The 22,175-nt window shown below is 27.4% G+C and overlaps 3 protein-coding genes across 4 annotated transcripts; 2 read left to right on the top strand and 1 right to left on the bottom strand.

Annotated features, from left to right (window-relative positions):
* The first annotated feature begins 1,963 nt into the window (after positions 1-1,963).
* LOC137806175 (1-aminocyclopropane-1-carboxylate oxidase homolog 4-like) lies at positions 1,964-4,819 on the top strand. The gene is made up of 3 exons (XM_068606160.1): positions 1,964-2,604; positions 3,323-3,697; positions 4,461-4,819. Exons 1-3 carry the CDS (start codon positions 2,125-2,127, stop codon positions 4,707-4,709), a joined length of 1,104 nt encoding a protein of 367 aa, XP_068462261.1. The 5' UTR covers positions 1,964-2,124; the 3' UTR covers positions 4,710-4,819.
* Positions 4,820-8,172: 3,353 nt separating this feature from the next.
* On the bottom strand, positions 8,173-12,135 carry LOC137806173 (uncharacterized). 2 transcript variants are annotated; one of them, XM_068606157.1, is made up of 6 exons: positions 11,704-12,135; positions 10,173-10,290; positions 9,697-10,034; positions 9,464-9,595; positions 9,218-9,373; positions 8,173-8,856 (listed from the first exon to the last, which is right to left on the bottom strand). In XM_068606157.1, exons 1-6 carry the CDS (start codon positions 12,024-12,026, stop codon positions 8,340-8,342), a joined length of 1,584 nt encoding a protein of 527 aa, XP_068462258.1. In that variant the 5' UTR covers positions 12,027-12,135; the 3' UTR covers positions 8,173-8,339. The 2 variants fall into 2 exon arrangements, with proteins under 2 accessions (XP_068462258.1, XP_068462259.1); XM_068606158.1 differs by having other exon boundaries at positions 9,275-9,373.
* Positions 12,136-16,242: 4,107 nt separating this feature from the next.
* On the top strand, positions 16,243-19,013 carry LOC137806171 (nudix hydrolase 18, mitochondrial-like). Its single transcript, XM_068606155.1, has 5 exons — positions 16,243-16,483; positions 17,171-17,276; positions 18,043-18,126; positions 18,303-18,431; positions 18,779-19,013. The coding sequence occupies exons 1-5, from the start codon at positions 16,410-16,412 to the stop codon at positions 18,881-18,883; spliced, it is 498 nt and encodes a 165-aa protein (XP_068462256.1). The 5' UTR covers positions 16,243-16,409; the 3' UTR covers positions 18,884-19,013.
* The last annotated feature ends 3,162 nt before the right edge of the window (positions 19,014-22,175 follow it).

Genomic DNA, 22,175 nt, shown 5'->3' with positions numbered 1-22,175 from the left:
AAATATGAGTAAACCTAAATCTAATTTTTTCACAATAATTAAGACAAATATTTCATCGATTAAATCAAAGTAGAATCACATTCTAGCTAAACAAAAGTAAGCCACATCTTTTAAGCTTCCTCCATAGCATGTATAACCCCATAAAACACAACAGGAAGAGCAGTTTGAACTTCAAGAAACTCAGTAAAGCTCCAATAAATTCTCCCATACTCCACGAAAAATACCTCCACAAGTTATTTTATAAATTCTATAATTCAAAGTTTTTTCAAATTATTATTTAGAAATTAAAAAAATTAATAAAATAGAAAATATTTTTGATATTTTAAAAAATGAGATTGATATTATTTAAAAAAAAAACATTAATAGAATAAAATATATTTTTGATATTTTAAGAATTATGAGATTGAAGGTAGGAAGAAACTATGATGGTAGAAGAAGAAACAGTCCAAAATTCAAGGCACCTCAAATATTCAATAATGTATATTGTAGCATTGATTGAATAAAATTGTTTAAAAGTCATATTCAGAAAGTTGAATATACTCTAACCTTTCCATGCCTTCACCAACCCCTTCTTCCCTTGTTAATACATTTTTTTATTCTATGGTCAAAATTCTATATTTTTTAAAAAGTTTAAATATATTCCATTTCACTTACTTTTATTTTTAATTTTTAATATTCAAATATTTTGTTTGAACAAGAAAATTCAAATTTATTACTTTTTGAATTGAGTATTTTAATTATTACTAAATAAAAAATTTAAATACAAAAATTATCGTCAAATAATATTAGAAATATTGTTCATAAAATAATTTTAGCAGATGAAAAATAGCTACTAAAAATTTCAATAGAAGTCTTTTGGCTAACATCTAAATAAAACCCCATTAACATCAAACATCTATGGATAAATAATTTTTAATAATATTAATTTGAAACTAATCATTGTCAATAAAGCTAAAAATCTTGACTTATAAAAAATCTTATTTTCATTGATCGTCATTTTAATATTAGCTATGAATTAGTTTTCATGACTATTTTTTATACACTATTTTTATTAATTTATTCTCTCTGTTTTTATATTCATTAGCTAACTTTTTTAGGATAATTACATTTCATTGTAATAACAATAATTATATTAATTATCTTTTATTATTATCATAAAAAAATATAAACATATAGGCACGCCTTTTATTTCCCTAGTTTCTAACAAAGTGGACTAACATATTATTTTATTTACTAATTATAATATTGATTAAAATTTAAAGAATTAAAGTTTAAAATACAAAAAAATCGAAACCTTTAATTAATACATAATAAAAACACGAACAAATTATTCTATGAATTAGTATATATAAATAAATTATGAAATTATATTTTAGTAGATTTAAGTACGATAAATTTGATAGATATAAAGTCAATATCTTTGACTGGTTGAGTTCAAATATTCTTATCACTCACATTACAGAACTAGAATTTTATTTTCTAGTAAGATATTATGTTTTAGTGTTATTTTATTTTAGTGTTTCAAATAAATTTTATTTTATTTTATTTTCTAGTAAAAATTCAACATTCTAAAAACATCCTATAAGGCCAAATTTATATTATTTTAGTGTTAGGTAACTGATAACATCACTATAATTTGAATATTCTTATGAAGAAATATAGTATTATTAAAATTAATTATTATATTTAAAATATTATTTGTTCTAAAAGTGAGTGTTTTCGATAAATTAAGGAAAAAATATGTATTTAATTTTAATTTGATTTTAGAATTTTTTATGAATATGTTAATTTATTTATATATTATTTTTATTAATATAAAGATTTTGTTCTAATCATTTTATATTTTTATATTTTTTTAATAATATATATTTTTTATGTAATAACAAATAATTATGGTTACTTGACATATTATTTCAAAATGAATATGTAACGCTTTTATATAAGAAAAAAAAACCTGTTGAATAAAAAAATGACTAGAATTAGTGAAGTTTCTTGAGTAATATATTTTTGTTATTTATTTTTTGTGCCGAATCAGAAAAGTGCACTTTATAGTTTTCAATTCACTTTACACTGAATTTGAACTCTCTACACTCAAACAACGATTCCTATTCTCGCCTCTTCCCAATGTCATCACCGGTGGCAACCGCTGTCAGCGCCGCCGCGCCGTACAACCGCGCCAAAGCGGTGAAGGAGTTCGAAGAAACCAAGGTCGGAGTCAAAGGTTTGGTCGATTCGGGAATCAAGGCTATCCCCGCTATCTTCGTTCACCCGCCCGAAACCTTAGCGGAGCTGAAGCGCGGGTTCGAATCCGAATCTGCGCCGGTGATTCCCACGGTGGACCTGGCCGCCGTGCAGGGGTCGCGCGCCGCCGTGGTGGAGCAGGTTCGGCAGGCGGCGAGCACGGTGGGGTTCTTCCAGGTGATCAACCACGGCGTCCCGGAGCAGGTACTCCGGCGAACTCTGGCGGCGGTGAAGGCGTTCCACGAGCAGCCCGCGGAGGACAGGGTGCCGGTGTACCGTAGAGAGATGGGAAAGGGCGTATCGTACTTTTCTAACGTGGATCTCTTCCAATCAAAAGCTGCCAGCTGGCGTGACACAATACTAGTAACTAACGAAATTTTAATTCTATTAATACTTCATCTTTAGTATCACATGTTATTAAAAAAATTAATAGTAATATATAATTAATTATGATGAAAGAGATTTTTTATTTTATTTTTGTAAATTTAAAGTGAATGATTTTTGTGTGTGTAAGATTAAATTTTTTATTACTACTAAAAACTGAAATATATGAGAATTTTAATTTCTCGGTGACTTTCAGCATAGCGTAAGCCTTCTAATCACTATTCACCATAAATAATAAATCTACGATATTTAGTAATAATTATCTTAAATATTATATCAAAACTATTTGTATTAGTTAACAATATATTGGTCTCTTTAATTTTAGTTTCTTTTTTTTATATTTAATCTTCAGATATTTAAAACTTGTTCTAATTTTAAAGTTACAAAATTGATAATAATTGAATTAAAGTTACAAACGTTTTATAACACGTCACAAAAAAAAATTGTTTACCCAAATCGCGTATAAAAAATAAAATAAGAACCAAAACTAAAATTTAACCTTTTTACAAGCCTCGAAAGTGCTAACTAATATTTGGTGTTTATTATTTAAAATTTCTTTCTAAAAAGGCACACAAACTATTTTTTTAACTTTAAATAATATAAATTTTTGGAAAACATTTAAACTTAATCGGCATTGAAAATAAATAAATTGTATTACATCATAAAACAAATATGAGTTTTAATTTTGATTTTGCAGATAAGAATGGGGCCCATAGCCGTTGATCCCAGCGAGATTCCCGAGATGTGCAGAGAAGAGGTGGTGGAGTGGAATAAGGAGGTGGCGCGTGTGTCACGTGTGTTGTTTGAGTTGCTGAGTGAGGGGCTGGGATTGGGTGCGGAGAGGTTCAGGGAGATGGGTTTGGGGGAAGGAAGAGGTATGCTGGGCCATTATTACCCGTTTTGCCCTCAGCCTGATCTAACGGTGGGTCTTAATTCGCATGCTGATCCAGGGGCTCTTACGGTGTTGCTGCAGGACCATATTGGGGGCTTGCAGGTTGAGACCCCACAGGGTTGGATCCATGTCAAGCCTCATCCTCATGCTTTGGTTATTAACATTGGAGATTTCCTTCAGGTCTCATATTTTATTTTATTTAATTCATATATAATAATAATTGTTTAATTAAATAAAGCCCTGTGTCACTTAATTTTTGTGTTTATGATGCCAATAATTTGAAACATCTTTTGAGAATTACATTATTTTTAATCCTTCCAAGATTATTTATCTAAAATATTTACTTTAAAAAGTAGTGTTTTGAGCTTAGGTATAGTTAGAATCAATCTTCAAATTTAAGGATAAAAAACGAATTCTTGTTTTCTTAGTTTTTCAGGGATTTACGTTTATTAATCTCACATTGCTTAGGAGTCGCTTAGGAGTCGAGGTTAATGACGCTTTAAACGCATCTTCCTTTTTTAATCTATTAAGACGACAAAATTGTGAAAGAACACCATGTTTTAATCAGACAATATCTCGAATACGGAGTGTTTCAAGATGTTATCTCTTTGAGTCAAAAAAAATAATATTTTAAGATTGAGTGTAATATTTTTTATGATGAAACAATAGTTTATTAGTGGTCTTAATTTTGAAGAGTATGTATTTGACAGACAAAAAGGAGGGAAATAAGTTGATTATAATTTAGATTATGAAGCAAGTTATGAAATCAACTTGTTAACTTAGCACCAACTTGAGTTTTATGATTTTGTGAACATATTATTAGAATCATTTATAATTGCAAGAAGAATTTTGGTTAAATTTGAAGGTCTAAGGTTATATATGCAGGAATTGTTATATGACATCCCTTCTTGTGATCTCTCATATTCATCATTTTGTGTGTCAGATAATTTCTAACGAAGCATATAAGAGTGTTCATCATCGAGTGTTAGCCAATCATTGTAATGAGGCTAGAGTCTCAGTTGCTGTTTTCTTCAACCCAAGTGACACGGAAAGACTTTTTGGACCATTGCCAGAGCTAACATCAACACAGAAACCAGCCCTTTACAGAAACTTCACTTTCCATGAATTTATGACCAGGTTCTCCAAGAAAGAGTTGGATGGTAAATCACTCACAAATTTCTTCCGGCAGTGATAAACACACACTTAGCACACCTATTAATTTCTGGTTGTATATGCAATGTTAAAAACTTTTTAAGTACTTATTTAAAAAGGTTGATGTGATATGATGATATTTTATGCTAATTATAGTTTGTGAATAAAAGGTTAAAGGTGGTTGATGAATTGAAACAATAATTGTTCCTCCCTCACTTCATGATATGCTTTAGTTTTAGTAAACTCATACCAGACATTTTCCAACTCAAATGAATTTATGGGTTTTTTTATATCATGTCTAACTTTTTCATTCTTAGTCATGGAGTACTTGGATTTCTAACTAAATATGGTTTCTTCTTCCACCTCTATAAATTTTAATATTTTAAAAATATTACTTTGTAATATTTTGGATTATGTAATTTGGAAGTCTTTTTTCAAATTTGTAATTAGCTTCTGGATTATATAATTTAGAAGTCTTTTTTTTTTTTTTTCAAATGTATAATTAATTTATGGATTACATAATCCGAAAGTATAAATTAGCTTCTAAATTATGTAATCGGAAAGCCTTTTTCAAATGCGTGACTGAATTACATAATCTGAAAACTACTCTCAAATTCAGACTTTCGGATTATATAATCTGAAATATCATTTTTTAAAAATATATTTTGGATTATATAATCCATAATTTATTTTCGAATCCAAAATTAACGTTTGGAATATGTAATCCAGAATATGGGATGACACAAGAAAGATAAAAAAAATATTTTTATATATTGTATGAGAATGACAAAATAGGATAGAGATATGCTAGATTAAACAGTCTTGTTCATACTTCTGTTAAGATAGGCAACAAATTGTAATGGTTATTGTAATCCTGTTGCATGTTGCAAGCCAAGTGTATATGCTTCAGTGTTGGCAACAAACTTGCTAATTTATGTAACTTCTTTTAGCACTTTTACAAGACAAGAAAGTGCTTTTCTATAGATTAAAAGTATTTAATGTATAAATTAGAAACTTTAATGAGGTTGTAGATTTTTTAATATTTTAGAAAACCTTAGAATGTTATTTTCTGATATACTTTAGAAGATATTGTAACTTCTTTTTACATATTTTGGGTAAGAGTGAACATTCAAAAACTTAAAAAGGTACTTGAAAATGATGAATCTCTATACACTTGGAAATTTGTTAGACAAAATTTTCTATAAATATTTTTGGGAGAACATTTTTAAAAATTTAAATTAATTGATGTATAAATTAATTTATAATTTTTTAATAAGAGACTATAAATGTCATTCGAGTGAGAAATATAATTTTTTTTTTATCTTTAATGTGTGGGGACTAATATAAAACATCTTTATAACTTTCTCTTCTTTTATAGTGTTAATAATTTTCATGAAACAAGGTCAGACTCTTTCTTCCTGCACCTCCATAGCTGCTCTTAACATTTTTATATAACAAGCGAAGAGTTAAAAATTTTGGAATGTATTTTATATTTTCTTCTTAATTTTATTCTTGAATTTTACAATTTAGAAGGCAGTTTTTACTATTTACACATTCTGGATTGTAAAATTTTCAGATTCTACAATCCCATTTTTTTAATCTAAAAAACATATTTGGATTATAAAATTTAAAATACATTTTCAAATCCAAAAATACCTTCTAAATTTTATAATCTAAAATGTATTTTTTTTAATTTATACAGAATTGTAGAATTTATGGATTCTAAAATCCAAAATATATAATTTTTAAAATAAAAGAAATTTTATATTATAGGATTCAAAATTTATTCCTCATATAGAAATACCTTTCGAATTCTTTTATCTGGAATCTGAAATTTATTTTGTTAAAAAAGAGAGTATATTTTGGTTTATAAAATTTGGAAGGTTTTTGGAATTGAAAATATTTTATAAAATTTTATAATCCAAAGTTTTTCGGATCATTTACTTTAAAATAAAGTTTTAATAAAATAAAGGATATTTTTTATATTTAAAAAAAATATGTGATTTTCGGAGAAACTATGAATGTAGCAGAAGAAGAAGTCCAAAAGTCATGTCAAATCAAATATTCAATAATCTATGTTGTTGATTGAATAAAATTGCTTAAAAGTCATAATCATAAAGTTCAATATATTCTAACCTTTCCATGCCTTCACCAAAACGTTCTTCCCTTGTTAACACATTCTATTATTCTATGGTCAAAATTCTATCACCCAAATAGGAAATTCTATATTTTTAAAAAGTTTAAATATATTCCATTTCACTTACTTTTATTTTTAATTTTTAATATTCAAATATTTTGTTTGAACAAGAAAATTCAAGTTTATTATTTTTTTGAATTGAGTATTTTAATTATTACTAAATAAAAAATATTAAATACAAAAATTATCATCAAATAATATTAGAAATATTGTTCATAAAATAATTTTAGCAGATGAAAAATAGCTACTAAAAATTCCAATAGAAGTTTTTTGGCTAATATCTAAATAAAACCCCACTAACATCAAACATGTATGGATAAATAGTTATAACTTGATTTGATGATAAATAATTTTAATAATATTAATTTGAAACTAATCATTGTCAATAAAGCTAAAAATCTTGACTTACATTGACTATAAAAAATCTTATTTTCATTGATCGTCATTTTAATATTAGCTATGATTGACATTAATAAAAAAATAATCCTAACTTACATCCACATCAACTACATGAATCCTAGCTAAGATCTATTCAAAATAATTCTAATTGATGTTAATAAAAAAATGGTATTTAATATCACTTGGAAAACACCACTTTATAAAAAAAAGTAAACACTAAGATATAAAACTAGCATGCATCAATCAAACCAATGATGTGCCACACCACAGCACAGATTAAAAAAAAAAAGAACACGAACAACTTCAAATTTTAAATAATTAAATTCTTCTCACAGATTCTTAAAATTTCAATTTATTTAACATATTTCTATCCACACAATATATTTTATGAAAATACATTTCATTTTTTTATAAAAATAAATTACAGTTTGAAACTTCTGCATCTAAACATTCTAGTATAAAAAATAAATCTGACATTCTAACCTTATATCAACCTATCCTTTCAGCACAAAAATTATAAAATTCCTCTGAAATATTTTACATATTTTCTTGAACTTAAAACTTTCATGCTTCTTTCAAATATCAAAACTTAGTATTAAAGTTAGTCTTTCTAAATGAATAAATAAAGGGTGGTGATATATTCTACAATACACAATAATAAATATGTACTTGATAAACAAATAAATTAATATTTTAATTATATTTAATTTATTTTTTAATGTAAAATATTATTATATTATTAGAATGGTTTGTCAAATGTATCTTATTTTTTGGTGTAACAATTTTTTTCATAAATAAATGAGTGTGTTATATTGACAACTCTGATTCGGATTATAACTAAAAAGAAAAATTACTTTTCACTGAAATTGAGAATTTTGAGATTGTACTGGTCAAATTAGAGTTGTAAACTGATTTCATTCAATTTATAATTCTTAAACTAACATTTTTCTAAATAAATAGTGTATGTCAATTGTCATATAATTACAATTACAAGCTGTTATTTGAAGTATTGGTTGACAAAAAAACACTTCTACATTGATAATAGTGTAAGGAAATTTAGACTATTCTACAATCCTACCTTCCAATCTTGCCTTTTCCGAACCATTCGTCCATTTCTTCATCATCAGCACTCTGATTATTGGCAGAACAAAACTCATCATCAGTGTCCTGGTTATCTGAAGAACAAAACTCATCATCAGTTTCACTTTGCCATGGAGGCCTTCTCCACTCATTTGGCAACTCACTCTTATATGCCTCTCTCCTTTGTACCTCAGCCAAGTGAGTCTTGCCTCCAACAATAGGAAAATCTATAGGATCATTTGATTTATTTAAGGTCTTGTGATTTTCACTCTTGTCCTCAACAAATCTCCACATATGTGAATCTTTGTTCCTTTTCTTTCTTTCAAAACCCATATGTGTTTCACCACTTCTTTCACCCTGATACGCACCAAAACCAAATTTGCCAATCTTATGGTGGTTTATATCTTCTTGCTGAGGTTGAAGAGAAGAGTTTGAAGCCCTTGATACTATAAGCCGTCTATGGTCACATTTCAGGCAAACCATGTTTCTTCTGAAATTGAGGTAATTGCACCTACACCAACAAGATATCAGTAAGCACGGACACTATACGACATGGACACGGAGATATATATAATATCTAAAATGTAGAACACGTGAATATAAATCTATATATTATATAATTATGAATTATATAAATTGATAATAAAGATTTATGTGCACAAATATGTTTAAGATTTTTTTTTGTAACAGAAAGATGTTTTTCATGACTGGTTCAAAAGAATTTGTTCCTTATTTTTATAATTATAATAAAAATTTATACAATAAGTTGTGTTCTACAAGTGTCGGTATCTGATACATGTGTCCGACACTGACACGCCATTCAAGAAGAGTGTTCGAGCCTCATAGAACAAGTAAATAATAATAAAAAAAACCTGTTCATTTGGCACAGGAACTGAAACAAAATAACAGTATGGTTAAGAAGAACCCACGAGTCACATTGCCATTCACCAGGATTAAGGTGACGATTGGAAGGCCTCTCTTTGCATTGCAAACATTTTGTATTCTTTGCAAAATTCAGGAAATTGCATCTGCAGAAATAAAAAACTGATTTTAATTTAAAATGGAAAATATTAGTGCTATATATACAAACAAACCTACATGATATTAACAGCCATTACATATTGCATATCCAGTCTCCCTTCTTCAAAGGTAAGTGATTGTTTTCCTGCTTCAATTGCTTGATTTTTTCCTCAAAGAGGCTGTCACAGCCCAAGCACCTGATGTTTCTAGCAAAGTTCATGAAATTGCATCTGCCCAATGAAAGATGAAAAGGGAAACATAAACAAGTGCATAAGAAACTGGTACATGATTTAATACAATGAATAATTAGTAGATGGAAACAAAGCTCTACTTGGGGCAAAGCCAGTCCCCTTGCTTCATCATTGCAACATCTATTTTGCCCTTGCCTTGCTGATTGGAATGAACATTTCCCATGACAACCTCTGTGCTGTCTGGAAAATTAGAATTTTCCTCTTTGGTACTGTGCTCTACTATTTCTTTCAGCAGTCTTCTCACTGAATCTTCTACCTTTTTAGTAAGACACGGTTTGTTATCCACTGAACCAGTAATCGGGTCAAGCCCATACGTCAACATAATACGCATAACATCCACTGTTCTTCCACCTTCATCTTCGCGCGCCTTAACGAAAGCCCTTTCACAGTCCCCCCTCAAATTGCAGGAACTGCATACCTGATTGAAGCACCAGTCCATACAAATTATAGTTATTGGTTAAATGTAAAGAACATGTTTTGGATATAGAAGAAAAGAAAGTAGTATAGCATACTCCAAACAAAAGCAAATGATAGTAGAAACTAAGTCACTACTTACATTTCCCTCATCAATACCCACATATGCTCTGAGACGCTTTCCTGAGTTGACCACTTTCCTATCTAAGCTCGGGCATCCAAGTGCCACAGTAACTCCTATATCTTTTCGTGATAGGAATCTGAGTAAAAGCATTAGCAAAATAAGTTCTAGTGAAATTTTCCATTACATGAAGAAGGAATTAAAAACAAAATCCTGATTGACATTAATCCATCAGCAAGGAAGTTACATAAATCCTTAGTCCACACTGGACTTGATATGGTATTACTAAAACCTAGGCTCTATTTTTGGCTACATTATACAGCTTATAAAATCAATTCCAGATATGAGATCTCCATCTGTGGCTATCTAATCCTAAACCATGCTCTATAATAGCTAGCAAGGATGGAAGAAAACCCTCTCATCTTTTCTCATGACTTGAACCAACTCTTTTAGACATGGCATGATCCAACGACTCCTTTAAACAGATTCATGTATCTGATATAATAATGTTTTTCGAAAATTGCCCATGGCATCAAATATGTAATACAAAAAAAGATTTAAATCATGCCTAGGTTCATATTCATTTGGATGTTGTAGATGATATTGAAGTGCTCGTCAACAATAAATGCCCATATGCTTCCCACTCTCCCTTCCAAACAAAGATAAAAAAGCATCAATTCAGCGATGCAGTTTTCTGCAGTAAGAAAAACTACCTACCACATCAATTTCACTCGATACCTACTTCTACATGATTTCTTGTTTTCATGTTATGTTTTTTGTTTGAGTGAGGAGGGAAACCTAGCATTTGCAAAAAATTACGTCCTCATAGCATTAACAATAACCAAGTTTATCCAAAGGGCATCCTAACCTTGCTTGTTTTTTCCTCATTTAACTCACAGACACATAGGGATGGATTCAGAAATAAGTCACTTCCCTTGTAACATTCAATAAACTATAAAAACAATAATGTGCCATCGACAACCTTATCAGCACCGGCTGAAATTTTCAAGAATTGGGTATGAAAATGGTTCAATACACCCTTCTGCACTCCCACTTCATATGTACCAAAAAAATAGTAACATCACAGTGATGAAGGTTATTTAAAGCGTGATCAGAAGGGGCAAGGGGGGAAGTCCAATCTGTTATGACAACAACAAAAGCCTTATTCCACCAGTTGAAATCTGCTACATGAATTGAAGATGCCATTAAACTCGGTTAGAGACCAAGGTCCGAGATTTGTTAACTGAAACTAATTAGTTAGCAGCATTCAGTCTATCAGAATTTTAAACTCAAACACCTTGCATGCATAACCTAAATATCACAGCAAAACTTTTCCCAAACACAACAGATTATAATTAAACACCCAAAAGAAAAATAAAGATTATATTACATTTTGTTTCCTTTTGTGCAAACCCCAAGTATCTTTCACCAAATGGGTCAACCATAATCACTATCCTGAGAAAGTTCTTCTGAGTATGTGTCGATTAACCATGTCATTAGTTAGAATTATCCAAATTATATGAAACAATCAATCCAAAGAACACTACTTTACCTTAAAATATGAAAGTGGTCTCTACCAAAATTGAGGCACGCGGTTCTAATGGCATTGCAATCTTTGGCGTCCAAAGCAGTGTTGCGAAACATGTTTCCCTCTTCGTGAAGAAAGTGTCCCTTGTGGAGCAAGCACTTGATGAGTTGGACCCATTCGGGCCAAGGATGAGAAATCTGAAGCGAGGGTTCTTCTTCGATTCTCCATCTCCACCCAGGGTTTCCCTCCACGCAGGTGGCACTGTGAAACAGCGAAGTGGGCGAGGAACAGAGAAACGTGGGACCCCAACGTCGGCGACAACAACGTTTCCAAAGGTTTCGGAGCATACTGTGGTGGTTCTCACAGTCACAGCAGCTTCACTTCGGCTCCATATACTCTTCCCCGTGCTATCCCAGGTACCTCTATCACTGTATTTCAAAACTCGGGTTTTATTCTAACTATCAAAATTTTAGAAAAGGTTTTAATATTTTTTTTTCATATAATATATGCATTTTACTTCTATTCTTTATAAATTTTGTTTTGTAAATACAAATTTTACTAAATTTTTTTTATAAAAACTATCATGTTAAACATTATTATGAAAACTTTACATCTCAACTAGATGGATAAATCATCAAACTTTTTTCACATCATTTTGGAAGTATTTATGAGGTTTGAGTGCAATCACTTTTTTAAAATCATAACTTTCATTTTTCACCCCTCAGGTAACTAATTATCTACCACCACATAAAACAATATTATTAAAGAAAAAAAAATACAAGTAAATATGAAGACTTGACTAAAACTCATATTAATAAAATTGATACATTACATAGATAACCTATACCTATTCATACAAAAAAAAATAGATGAAAATCTATTATACCAAATGAAATTGATCTCTGTGAATAAATTCTAAGTTAACAAGTTTATCCACGTATAAATTTTACTATTTTAATTCTTGTATGATTCATCAAATAATAATATGATACACCAAATGTGCAGGGAGTTCATAAAGGTATAAATACGGAAAACTTAACTTTACCTAATTAATCTAAATTTATCTGTTTTCTGCCATAGTAATTGTTTTAAATAAATTTATTATAATAATTTTATACATTTTATATGTATATAGTGAGTAGCATAGTATATATTCTTTTTATTTATTCCCATATTTTTTATTCAACAATAGAGAAATATGTTTCAACATATTAAAGGAGAGAAATTACAAAGAAATGTGTTTTCTTTCTCAATAAATGTGTAGGGTTGAAAATCTTTCAGAAAATTTCAAAGGCAAAAACTTCAAATTTAGCTTGCAAGATTTCAAGAAGGCTTAATGTAAAGTTGACAAAACTAAGAAAGTAAGATTGCAATTCCTTCGAAAGCCGTATGAATTTGTTATAATATTTGAACAAGAATCTATTTTTGAGTATTTCAATAGCTATTGATAAACAAAATGAAAGCTCCTGGACAAGTTTGGATGAAAACATTGTTTAAAAGAAATTCTTAAAGAAAATTTCTCCTTGCATCATATCATTAAAGACATGCATCTAATATAAATTTTAAAATCCAACATTCTCTTTGGCTTCATATTTGCTTGTGGTTGTTATATACTCCAGATTTAGATATTCGAAAGGTCATTTTCGTACTTTATTTAAGCTTTCGGATGATCGTATCCATACGTGAGTTATGAGTTATGGATTTCCCTGTCCACAATGGTGTGCTGTAAATGCTATTAAGGATTGAAATCTGAAACTCATTTATGTTTGCTTACGGATCTTGATATCCAGAAGATCATTTATGCAGTTCAGATAAGTTTATGAATGGTTAAATTCGAAAGGGACATATTAGTTCTGGATTTGCATATCCAAAACTTTATGATTTGACTTATGGATAAAATATCCAGAAGACAAAATCTTTTAAATCATTAAAGACAAAATAGATATTTCAGGTAAGTGTGCAAGATATAAATTTATATTAATTTGAATTAATATGGTGCAGGAAAGATCAACCATCCTTAAAACCTTACCTTATCGATTTGATCACATTATTGTTTTGATTAAGGGAATTAAAAATCACTAAAGATAAAGAAGCACATAATTCTTTTTGAACACATAAAAGAGTTGGTACAAGAGAACAACACACTTAAGACTCAAGTCACCAAGAAAGGTGATAAAGAAAGAAATGAAAAATAAAATAAAAGAAAAGATAAAGGGAGGTGATAATGGTGTCTGTTTCTCGAATTTATTTTATATTACATCTGAATTTTAGTTTTTTTTAAGATTCAATATAAAAAAATTATGTCTGAATTTTAGTTTTTTTTTTCAAGATTCAATATAAAAAATTATGTATTACCTTTATTTAAAGAATTCTTATAATTTATTTTATATAAAAAATGAGGAAATATTAATAATTATTATGTTTTATTTTATTTATAAATGAAAAAAATAAGAAGTGAAAAAAAAATGAAGGAAACATAGTTGTTTATATAAATAAAAAATAAAGAGGAAACATAAACTTTCCCACTTGTTTTGATAAGTGAAAAGATAAAAAAAATAAGAATCATATTAATTAAAATGCATTTTTTAATACAACATATTTTCCTAGTATAAACCTATTATTATTTTTTAAAAAAATTATATTATAAAAACTTAGTCAAACGATGAAAAAGAGAGTTTGTTTCCTTTCTATTTTCTTCCAATATGAAAAGAATAAATTATTTTTTTTATGGTGGGATCACATGAAAATAATTAAGTTTTCTCTTTTGTATGTCCCTACTTTTTCAACCAAATTATGAACATTTATTGTTTGTTTCTTATCTCTTTCCTTCCCATCTAAATCAAGAAGTGATTAGATCTATCATTTGGATTGATTGGTTAATTAAAATGTCAACTAATCCCTACGAGAAATAAAAATTAAAAAAAATTTGATTTCTAAATTAATTTCTATTATTTTTTATTGTTTTTAAATAGTTTCTAAATTGGTATTTAATTAGCAACCAAGGTTTTTGCTACCAAATTTAGAAACTAAATAATTGGTAGTTAAAACTTTAGTTGCTAATTAGATACCAATTTAGAAACTATTTAACAATAATAGAAAATAATAGAAACTAATTTAGAAACCAATTTTTTTTTAGTTTCTAAAATGGTCTCTATTTTAGTTCCTATTGTAACTAATTATTTTGGTTTCTAAAAATTGATTTCTATTTCATGATTTTCTTATACTAATTTTCAAATCATAAAAAAAATGGAAAAGTCTATTAAACTCACCATGGGTTGTTGCTGAGTTGTGCAAATTGACTCATATATAGTTTTAAAAACAAAAAATATGGAAAAATAAAATTAAGGTGATAAAAATTCTAGCTGCTAAATAAAAATTAAAGCATTAACTAACAAGATTATCATACCATGTAGTATATTTAACCCAACTATACATAAATCATTTGGAGAATCACTTTCCCTTAAAAGAGAAATTGCTAATGTAGTTCTTCTCACTATTAAGTTTAAATTTAAATATATACACCACAACAACAAAAATTAAATAAAAATTAATTACTCATTATATTAATTAAATTAAATATTATCTTAGAGATTAAAAAAATATAAATATCTAAATTAGTTTTTATTATTAATATATCAACACTTTAACTACCAACTATTTAGATTTTAAAATTGGTACCTAAAGATAGATAATTAAAATATTAATAATAAAAAATAAATTAGACACCAATCATTTTTAATCTCTAAAATAATATCTAATTGACTCACTATAACAATTAATTATTTTTATCTTTACAATTAATTTCTATCTAATGATTTTATACTAATAATATATAGCAAAATATTTGAAAACAATCACTCAATTATTCTCTTTTGGTAAATTTATTTATGTATAACATATATGCATAAATAAATAAATAAAATGTGTGATGGAAATCCCACATCGACTAAAGATTAGAGCCTTTCATTGTATATAACTGAGTGCAAACCTCAACTTCATTAGCTGGTTTTATGGGATTGAGTTAGGCGTAAAGTCCACTTCGTATTAAATTAAATTTAAAATTTATCGTAACAAGATTTATTATTTCTTTTAAACTCTTTCAAAATGTAATTCAATTTTTTGAAATTGAGTTAAATTTATAGTTTACATCAAATATATTTTAGAAGAAATTTCTCACCAAATTGTGTGCATCCAAGAAGAAGAAGAAAAAGAAAGGAATTAATCAAATATTCTAGAGTGTATTATACGAAATACACAATCCATGCAAATGGTAATGCATGAACATTCCAAAAGTCAACTTAACTCGTGTTGACTCTCTCTCTCTATCATACTAGTATTCTATATATACATGGACTTGGTAGTAACTTCTTCCATCGTCACATTCTTCTTCCCCCACTCATTGACTCGGCAAATAATATTTAATAATTAATATCTCTCTATTATTACTACTTTTATTATTTATTTTTTTCATTTCCTTCCACCAATATGCGACAATTACGCGCTTTACAAACGCTTCCACAAGCACCCTTATTACCTATATATATTCTAAACCCTCTAATCTTCATCTTATTCTTCGATTAACGTGTATACAAACCCTAAACCTTAAATCCTAAACATATATACACTTTCTCGTACCTTTCGTATACAATATTCTTATCAGACATACATAGAATACTGTTCTGTGTTTTGCTTTTTCGAGGTTTCTGAAAGTGGAAGTGTTGAAGTTAAGTATGGTTTGCTTGGTGTCTCGAACGGGAAGGGAGATGCAGAGGTACAACAGTAGTGGTGGAAGACAAGTTGTGGGGTGAGTTCATCATTTCAGTTCTTGGTCCTGTTTTTTTTGACGTCTGTTTCTTAATTTTGGGTTTGTTTCTGAAGGTGTTTTGTCGTGAGACTTCATCTGAAGCTGGCATGTGTTTTGGAAGTTTCTCTTTTCCTGAAAAGGAAAGGTGGAAGGGAATGAAACACAAATCAAGCTTTCTAGAGTAGAAAACAAAAGGGTTGTTTTTTATGAATAAAAGCTCAATTTTTTTAGCTTTTTTCCTGGAGTTTTTAGAGGTTTAATAGTTGAATATCTGCATGATACTCTTATTTCTCATTTATCTTTTGTTTTCTTCTACCTGGGTATCTACTAGCTATATGCATGAAGAAACTTTCATTTTAAAGAGAAACTTTAAATGTGGTGAAGTTGTAGGATTTTAGCTTTCTATTTTGTAAAAGTAGGATTTTAGTTTTCTATTTTGTAAATGTTATAAAAATGAACTTTAAACTTAATTCAATTTTATTGTAAAAGTTGCAGAGTGAACTTTAAGTCTAACTCAATTTTACTGTAAAAGTTACGAAGTGAATTTTAACCCTAGTTCAATTTTATAAATTTGGTTATAAGATGAGGTTTACACTCTACCGACCGAGACTACTAATTTTATCCAACAAACTCTTGTTAAAATAACTTTTTAGTATCTTAAACTTATTCCAATGTCTACTTCTGCAGGTGCATACCTTACAGATATAAAGAAGAGAGTGATGGCAATGTGAGCAATGAGTTGGAGGTGCTTTTGGTTAGTTCACAAAAAGGCCAAGCATTAATGTTCCCCAAGGTACTTTTGTCGTTTCTTCCACAAATATACAAATAAATACATTTCATTCACAAACCAATAATATACTTTAATTAACATGATACCCAACAATTTAATCGTTTTATTTCATTTATACTTTTATAGATCGTTAACTTGGGTGACTAATGATTTTTTTTTTTAAAAAGGTTAATTTGACACACGATATTTTTGTAATAGTATGCTAAAAAGTTGAAGGAAAATAATAAACATGTTTTTTGAAAGTATAATTCATATATTTTCAAATTCTAAAACATAAACAATTAATGAGAAATGATTAGTTATTTTTTTTCAAGCCAATTGAGATGTCTCTTTACTAAAACATGTATTTTAGTCCTAAATAGTGATTTCCAGTCCTAAAAAGTATTGTGTTTTTTTTTTTCCTTTCTCTATTGTCTTTTATTTCTATTTTTCTGTTTTTCGTTTTCTAATCACATTTAATCATAATAGTTCTAATCCCGCATATATACCAATTAGCATGATCTCCGCCCCCATCTCTCCTATCTAGGAGTAAATATGAGATCTCTTGTAAAAGCTCAATTCAGAAATAATCCACTCGAGTATGCTAGCGGACTCGACCCATGATCATACAACTTTAAAAGTATGAATACTTTTTTTTCTCTCCAATTGGGTGGTGATTTTTGTTTACATGCATGAATAAAGTTGGTGTTTACTATAACTGAATTTTTTTGCCTCATCTTAATTAATTCATGCATAGTAATATTTAACATAAAATATTTGTGCATTTTAGGGAGGATGGGAGCTCGATGAATCTATAGAAGAAGCAGCTTACAGGGAGTCCTTAGAAGAAGCAGGAGTTACTGGAATAGTTGAGGTACTTTTGAATGTATTTGGAAGATATTTAAATAATTTTTTTCATAGTTTAATTTATAAAAATTATCTCAAATATACTCTTAATTATTTTTTATAAAGTGAAATTAGTTTCTTCTATTAGGTTTAAATATAATTTTAAAGGAAAAAGTGAAAAATTGGTTTGTTTTGATATTGCAGCATGAATTGGGTGAATGGAGCTTCATGAGCAAAAGACATGGCACATACTATGAAGGTCACATGTTTCCTTTGCTAGTCAAAGAAGAACTTGACTTGTGGCCTGAGAAAGATCTAAGAAGAAGAACATGGGTATGTCCAAGAGTTAACTAATAAATATTTCTTTTATTTTTTCTTTTATTTTTTCTTATATTTTTTTTAATAATATTTTTTATATCAGAGTTTTTATAAAAAAAAGTTGTTCAATTTCACTTTCAAAAAATGTATATATAATAGTGAAACACTTATTTTAATATAATGATTATGGTTGCATCATTTTCTAAGATGTTAGTTTAGGTTCTTTGTGACCATGACATGAGTCACCCTCTAAAATGTGTATATTATGCATGGCTTATTAAATAAAACACTTGTTATTCTTTTAAGAAAAATGTATGCATGTATATAATTTTTTTTTATGTGTTTGTTATCACTTTATGCAGATGAGTGTTGATGAAGCTGGAGAAGTTTGTCAGCATTGGTGGATGAAGGAAGCATTAGACATTCTTGTTGAACGACTCACTTTACAGAAGAACAAGAACATATAACTTTAATTATCAGTGAAAATGGATTTAGGGAATTTTCATGTAAAAAAGAGAAGACTGTGTATTTCTACAGAGTTAGTTTGTAATGTTGATCGATTAATAAAAGAATGGAAGTTTCATTTACAAAAGAAAATCTGACACTTGCATGATGTTTGTGAGTATAGAAAAGTACCAAAAATTGAATGTAATTTCTCATAATGTTATCACTTATCTATAATTTTTGTTTGAATTTATTTAGTTAAAAAAACATAATAAATTATTATGAAATATAAATAAATTTTATATTAGTAATTTATAACTAAGAACTTATAATTGAGTTGTGGGCTGATTTATATATCTTAAATATTACATTAAATAAATAGATTAATTATGGTATGATTTATGTATCTTAATGTCATTTGATTTATGTATTTTAAATATTATATTAAATAAATGATTATTGATCTGAATGTTTTTTTATAGCAAGAAATAATAAATAAATATAGATCATTTAATGGGTGATCCAAACTTTATATAAGAAATAAATAAGAAGAAAAATAAGATAGAGTCTGACATCCCAACCTATTTGAACCTCTTAACAAAAGCTATCAACTATCCCTAGACCTTAAAAACAACACAACCAAAGAAGTTCATCATTGACAACATCTAAAGTGCAACAACACATCAAATACCGAAAAACATAAAAACATAGTCAGACTACCAACATTAACCTTCAAAATTAGAGCAACTTCCTGGATTTACCACGAACTCAACAAAAAACCTTAGATATCATTTTTCACATCATTATTGTTGCTGCTTAGAGTCTTTTTATTCTAATGTAAGAGACAAATGTTCCTATTGCATAACCCATTCAAGGGAACAAACTGCTTAAAATCAATCTATAAAACACACAACTTCTTCCTTCTTAAAACAAAGAGTTAGCACTACATACCAAAATAAAAGGAGCAAATATATTTAACAAATTTCATACATATAAAAGGTTTCAAACACCAATCAAAATAAATAAACTTGACATCTTTTTCTTTACTAATAATCTAAATCTGAATTTTTCTTTATGCGGCAAAAAGTAAAATGAGTGTACATACCATCAATTTATTTTTTTTACTTTTTAGATAGAAATTTGTGGGTGCATTCATTAGTTTGGAAGTTGTTTCAGTCATGCCATCATGTTCCTTTTGTGTTTTGAAACCTGAAAATAACCTAATTTATAAATGGGTTATGTTTTAGGTAATTCATTTTATATGTTTTACTTATTTGTTTATTACTATATTGACTATTACACTTTTCAACGCTAAGCTAACTTATCTTAGCTTTTGCGCCAACCAAAACTTGTGCAATGATTGATGAATCACGGAAATGGTCAAATTATTCAAACCTTATTTATTATGTGAACCACATATAATTAATTATAATAGCTTCATATTTTGGTCGGTAAAACAATTTTTTTTTTAATTTATTAAGGTTCATTGAAATCTAATTAATGTTGATCTATATATCCTTACAACACTTTAAAATTTAGTAAGAGAAAATCTTTTTATAATGGCATAATTTATAAGAAATAAGTGTTTCTTTTTGTGCTTTAAAAAATTCTTCAGAAATTGGTAAAAAAAGGTTATCTTTTATTAAAATAAATTAAAAATTCAGTAGTATAAGAGAAATTTTATTGTGAAAATTAACTTTAATTTACTTTTTAAGATCTTAAACCAATTTCTTTTAATGAAAAATTTAATCAACAATAAAAATTTAATCAAGTTAAATCACAAATGTCCAACACTTATAAAAAAATAGAATAAAACTTAACCAATGTAAAAAAAACGCATCCATACATATTATTTTTAAAATCTTATATCTCTATCTTCATATTTATTTAATGATTTTTATTCATAAGTGTGAAATCTTAAATCCTAAATCCTAAATTTTAAACTACAACTTTTATAAAATCTAGATCTTAATCTTATTTTTCTAAAAAAATATCTTTGTATTGTAGAAATGGAGAAAAAATATATATTTTTTCACTTGTTCAGTGGCAGTTGGTTTATGGAAGTGGTTTAAAGGAATAAGTGATATGCTAGTTTTAACTGTAAACTTCTTGTTTTAAACACATTTAAATAAATTCATTTCTAATTGATATTATTTTAATTTTTAAATTAGATAATCAAATTTATTAAATTTTATTTTTTAATAAAGTATTTTAATGATCACAAAATTTAAAAATATTAAATATTAAACAATTAGTAATAATTAAGAAAATATTAATATTGATTTTCTTAATTCATCCAGTTGATTTTATTTTTTAGTTAAAATTTGTTAAGATTTTTTCAAATACCATTTACAAAGTTTTTTATATTTTAATATCGGTTGAAGTTATTTTCAATTAATATCAACTATAAATAATAGAAACAAAAAAATCCTAGCAAACTATTGTTGGTATCAATGATAAAAAATAATAACTATAGTCATAAAAAAATATAAGAACAACAGAATGTCAAAAAAATTAAATTAGTTTACACAAAGAAAAAAAAAGTCTCTTTCACGTTGACCCGAGAGAAGCCTAATATTTTAATTGAGGAAGAACACTATATAATATAAAAATAAGTTCTAACAATATAAATAGAAGTCTAATCGTCATCAATTCAAAAGTGATACTTTTAATGTTAACAAAATTAAACTGAAAAGAAAACATAAAAAAGAAAAAAAAAATATTTCAAAAGAAATTTAATATTAAATAATTCAATTACTTTCATACAATTTTAAAATTTTGTAATAAAATAACATATTTGATTATAAATCATTTCAAATTCTCTATAAATTAATAATTCATTCTCTTTAAGACATTATTAATATTCTTTCATTATTTTAACGCACTATTAATATTCTTTATTCATATATATTATCATGGAAATTAATAAATAATAATTTCTACAATTTTTTTCATTTAATTTTCTATCTTTCTTTATTTTTTTAATAATATAATTTTTTATGTAATCGTTTCGTGTCAGCCTGAATAAGATATAAGTTTTATAATAATATTTAATATAAAAGTTTTTATAAAAAAAATAAAAAAAATAAAATAAGCAGTAACTGCCAATTTTTGTATAGAATGTGTCAACATGCACTAATTATAACCAATGGAATCTGTGGTCAATTTGGTCAACATCTGTCAACCGTGTAAAAAGTGGTGTTTATAAACGCGTAAAATTATAATTAGAAAATTAATTTTAATTATAATTTTGTGTCAGAAATTATACTTAATTCATATAAATATGTTTCGATTTTTTTACTTTCTTTTAAAAAA

This window comes from Phaseolus vulgaris, chromosome 3 (assembly GCF_000499845.2).
Source record: "Phaseolus vulgaris cultivar G19833 chromosome 3, P. vulgaris v2.0, whole genome shotgun sequence".
Taxonomy (NCBI): Eukaryota; Viridiplantae; Streptophyta; class Magnoliopsida; order Fabales; family Fabaceae; genus Phaseolus; species Phaseolus vulgaris.
Note: the sequence above shows the minus strand (reverse complement) of the source record. Positions and strands in the feature narration are given on the sequence as shown.

Excerpts from the sequence above, each read along its gene's own strand:
- LOC137806175 (XM_068606160.1), top strand. The coding sequence starts at position 2,125 with ATGTCATCACCGGTGGCAACCGCTGTCAGCGCCGCCGCGCCGTACAAC. Across the intron at positions 2,605-3,322 it reads GCTGGCGTGACACAATACTA|ATAAGAATGGGGCCCATAGC; the intron begins GTAACTAACGAA and ends TTGATTTTGCAG. Across the intron at positions 3,698-4,460 it reads ACATTGGAGATTTCCTTCAG|ATAATTTCTAACGAAGCATA; the intron begins GTCTCATATTTT and ends TTTGTGTGTCAG.
- LOC137806173 (XM_068606157.1), bottom strand. The coding sequence starts at position 12,026 with ATGCTCCGAAACCTTTGGAAACGTTGTTGTCGCCGACGTTGGGGTCCC. Across the intron at positions 10,291-11,703 it reads GACCACTTTCATATTTTAAG|ATTCCTATCACGAAAAGATA; the intron begins GTAAAGTAGTGT and ends GCTTTTACTCAG. Across the intron at positions 10,035-10,172 it reads TGGGTATTGATGAGGGAAAT|GTATGCAGTTCCTGCAATTT; the intron begins GTAAGTAGTGAC and ends TGCTTCAATCAG.
- LOC137806171 (XM_068606155.1), top strand. The coding sequence starts at position 16,410 with ATGGTTTGCTTGGTGTCTCGAACGGGAAGGGAGATGCAGAGGTACAAC. Across the intron at positions 16,484-17,170 it reads GGTGGAAGACAAGTTGTGGG|GTGCATACCTTACAGATATA; the intron begins GTGAGTTCATCA and ends CTACTTCTGCAG. Across the intron at positions 17,277-18,042 it reads AAGCATTAATGTTCCCCAAG|GGAGGATGGGAGCTCGATGA; the intron begins GTACTTTTGTCG and ends TGTGCATTTTAG.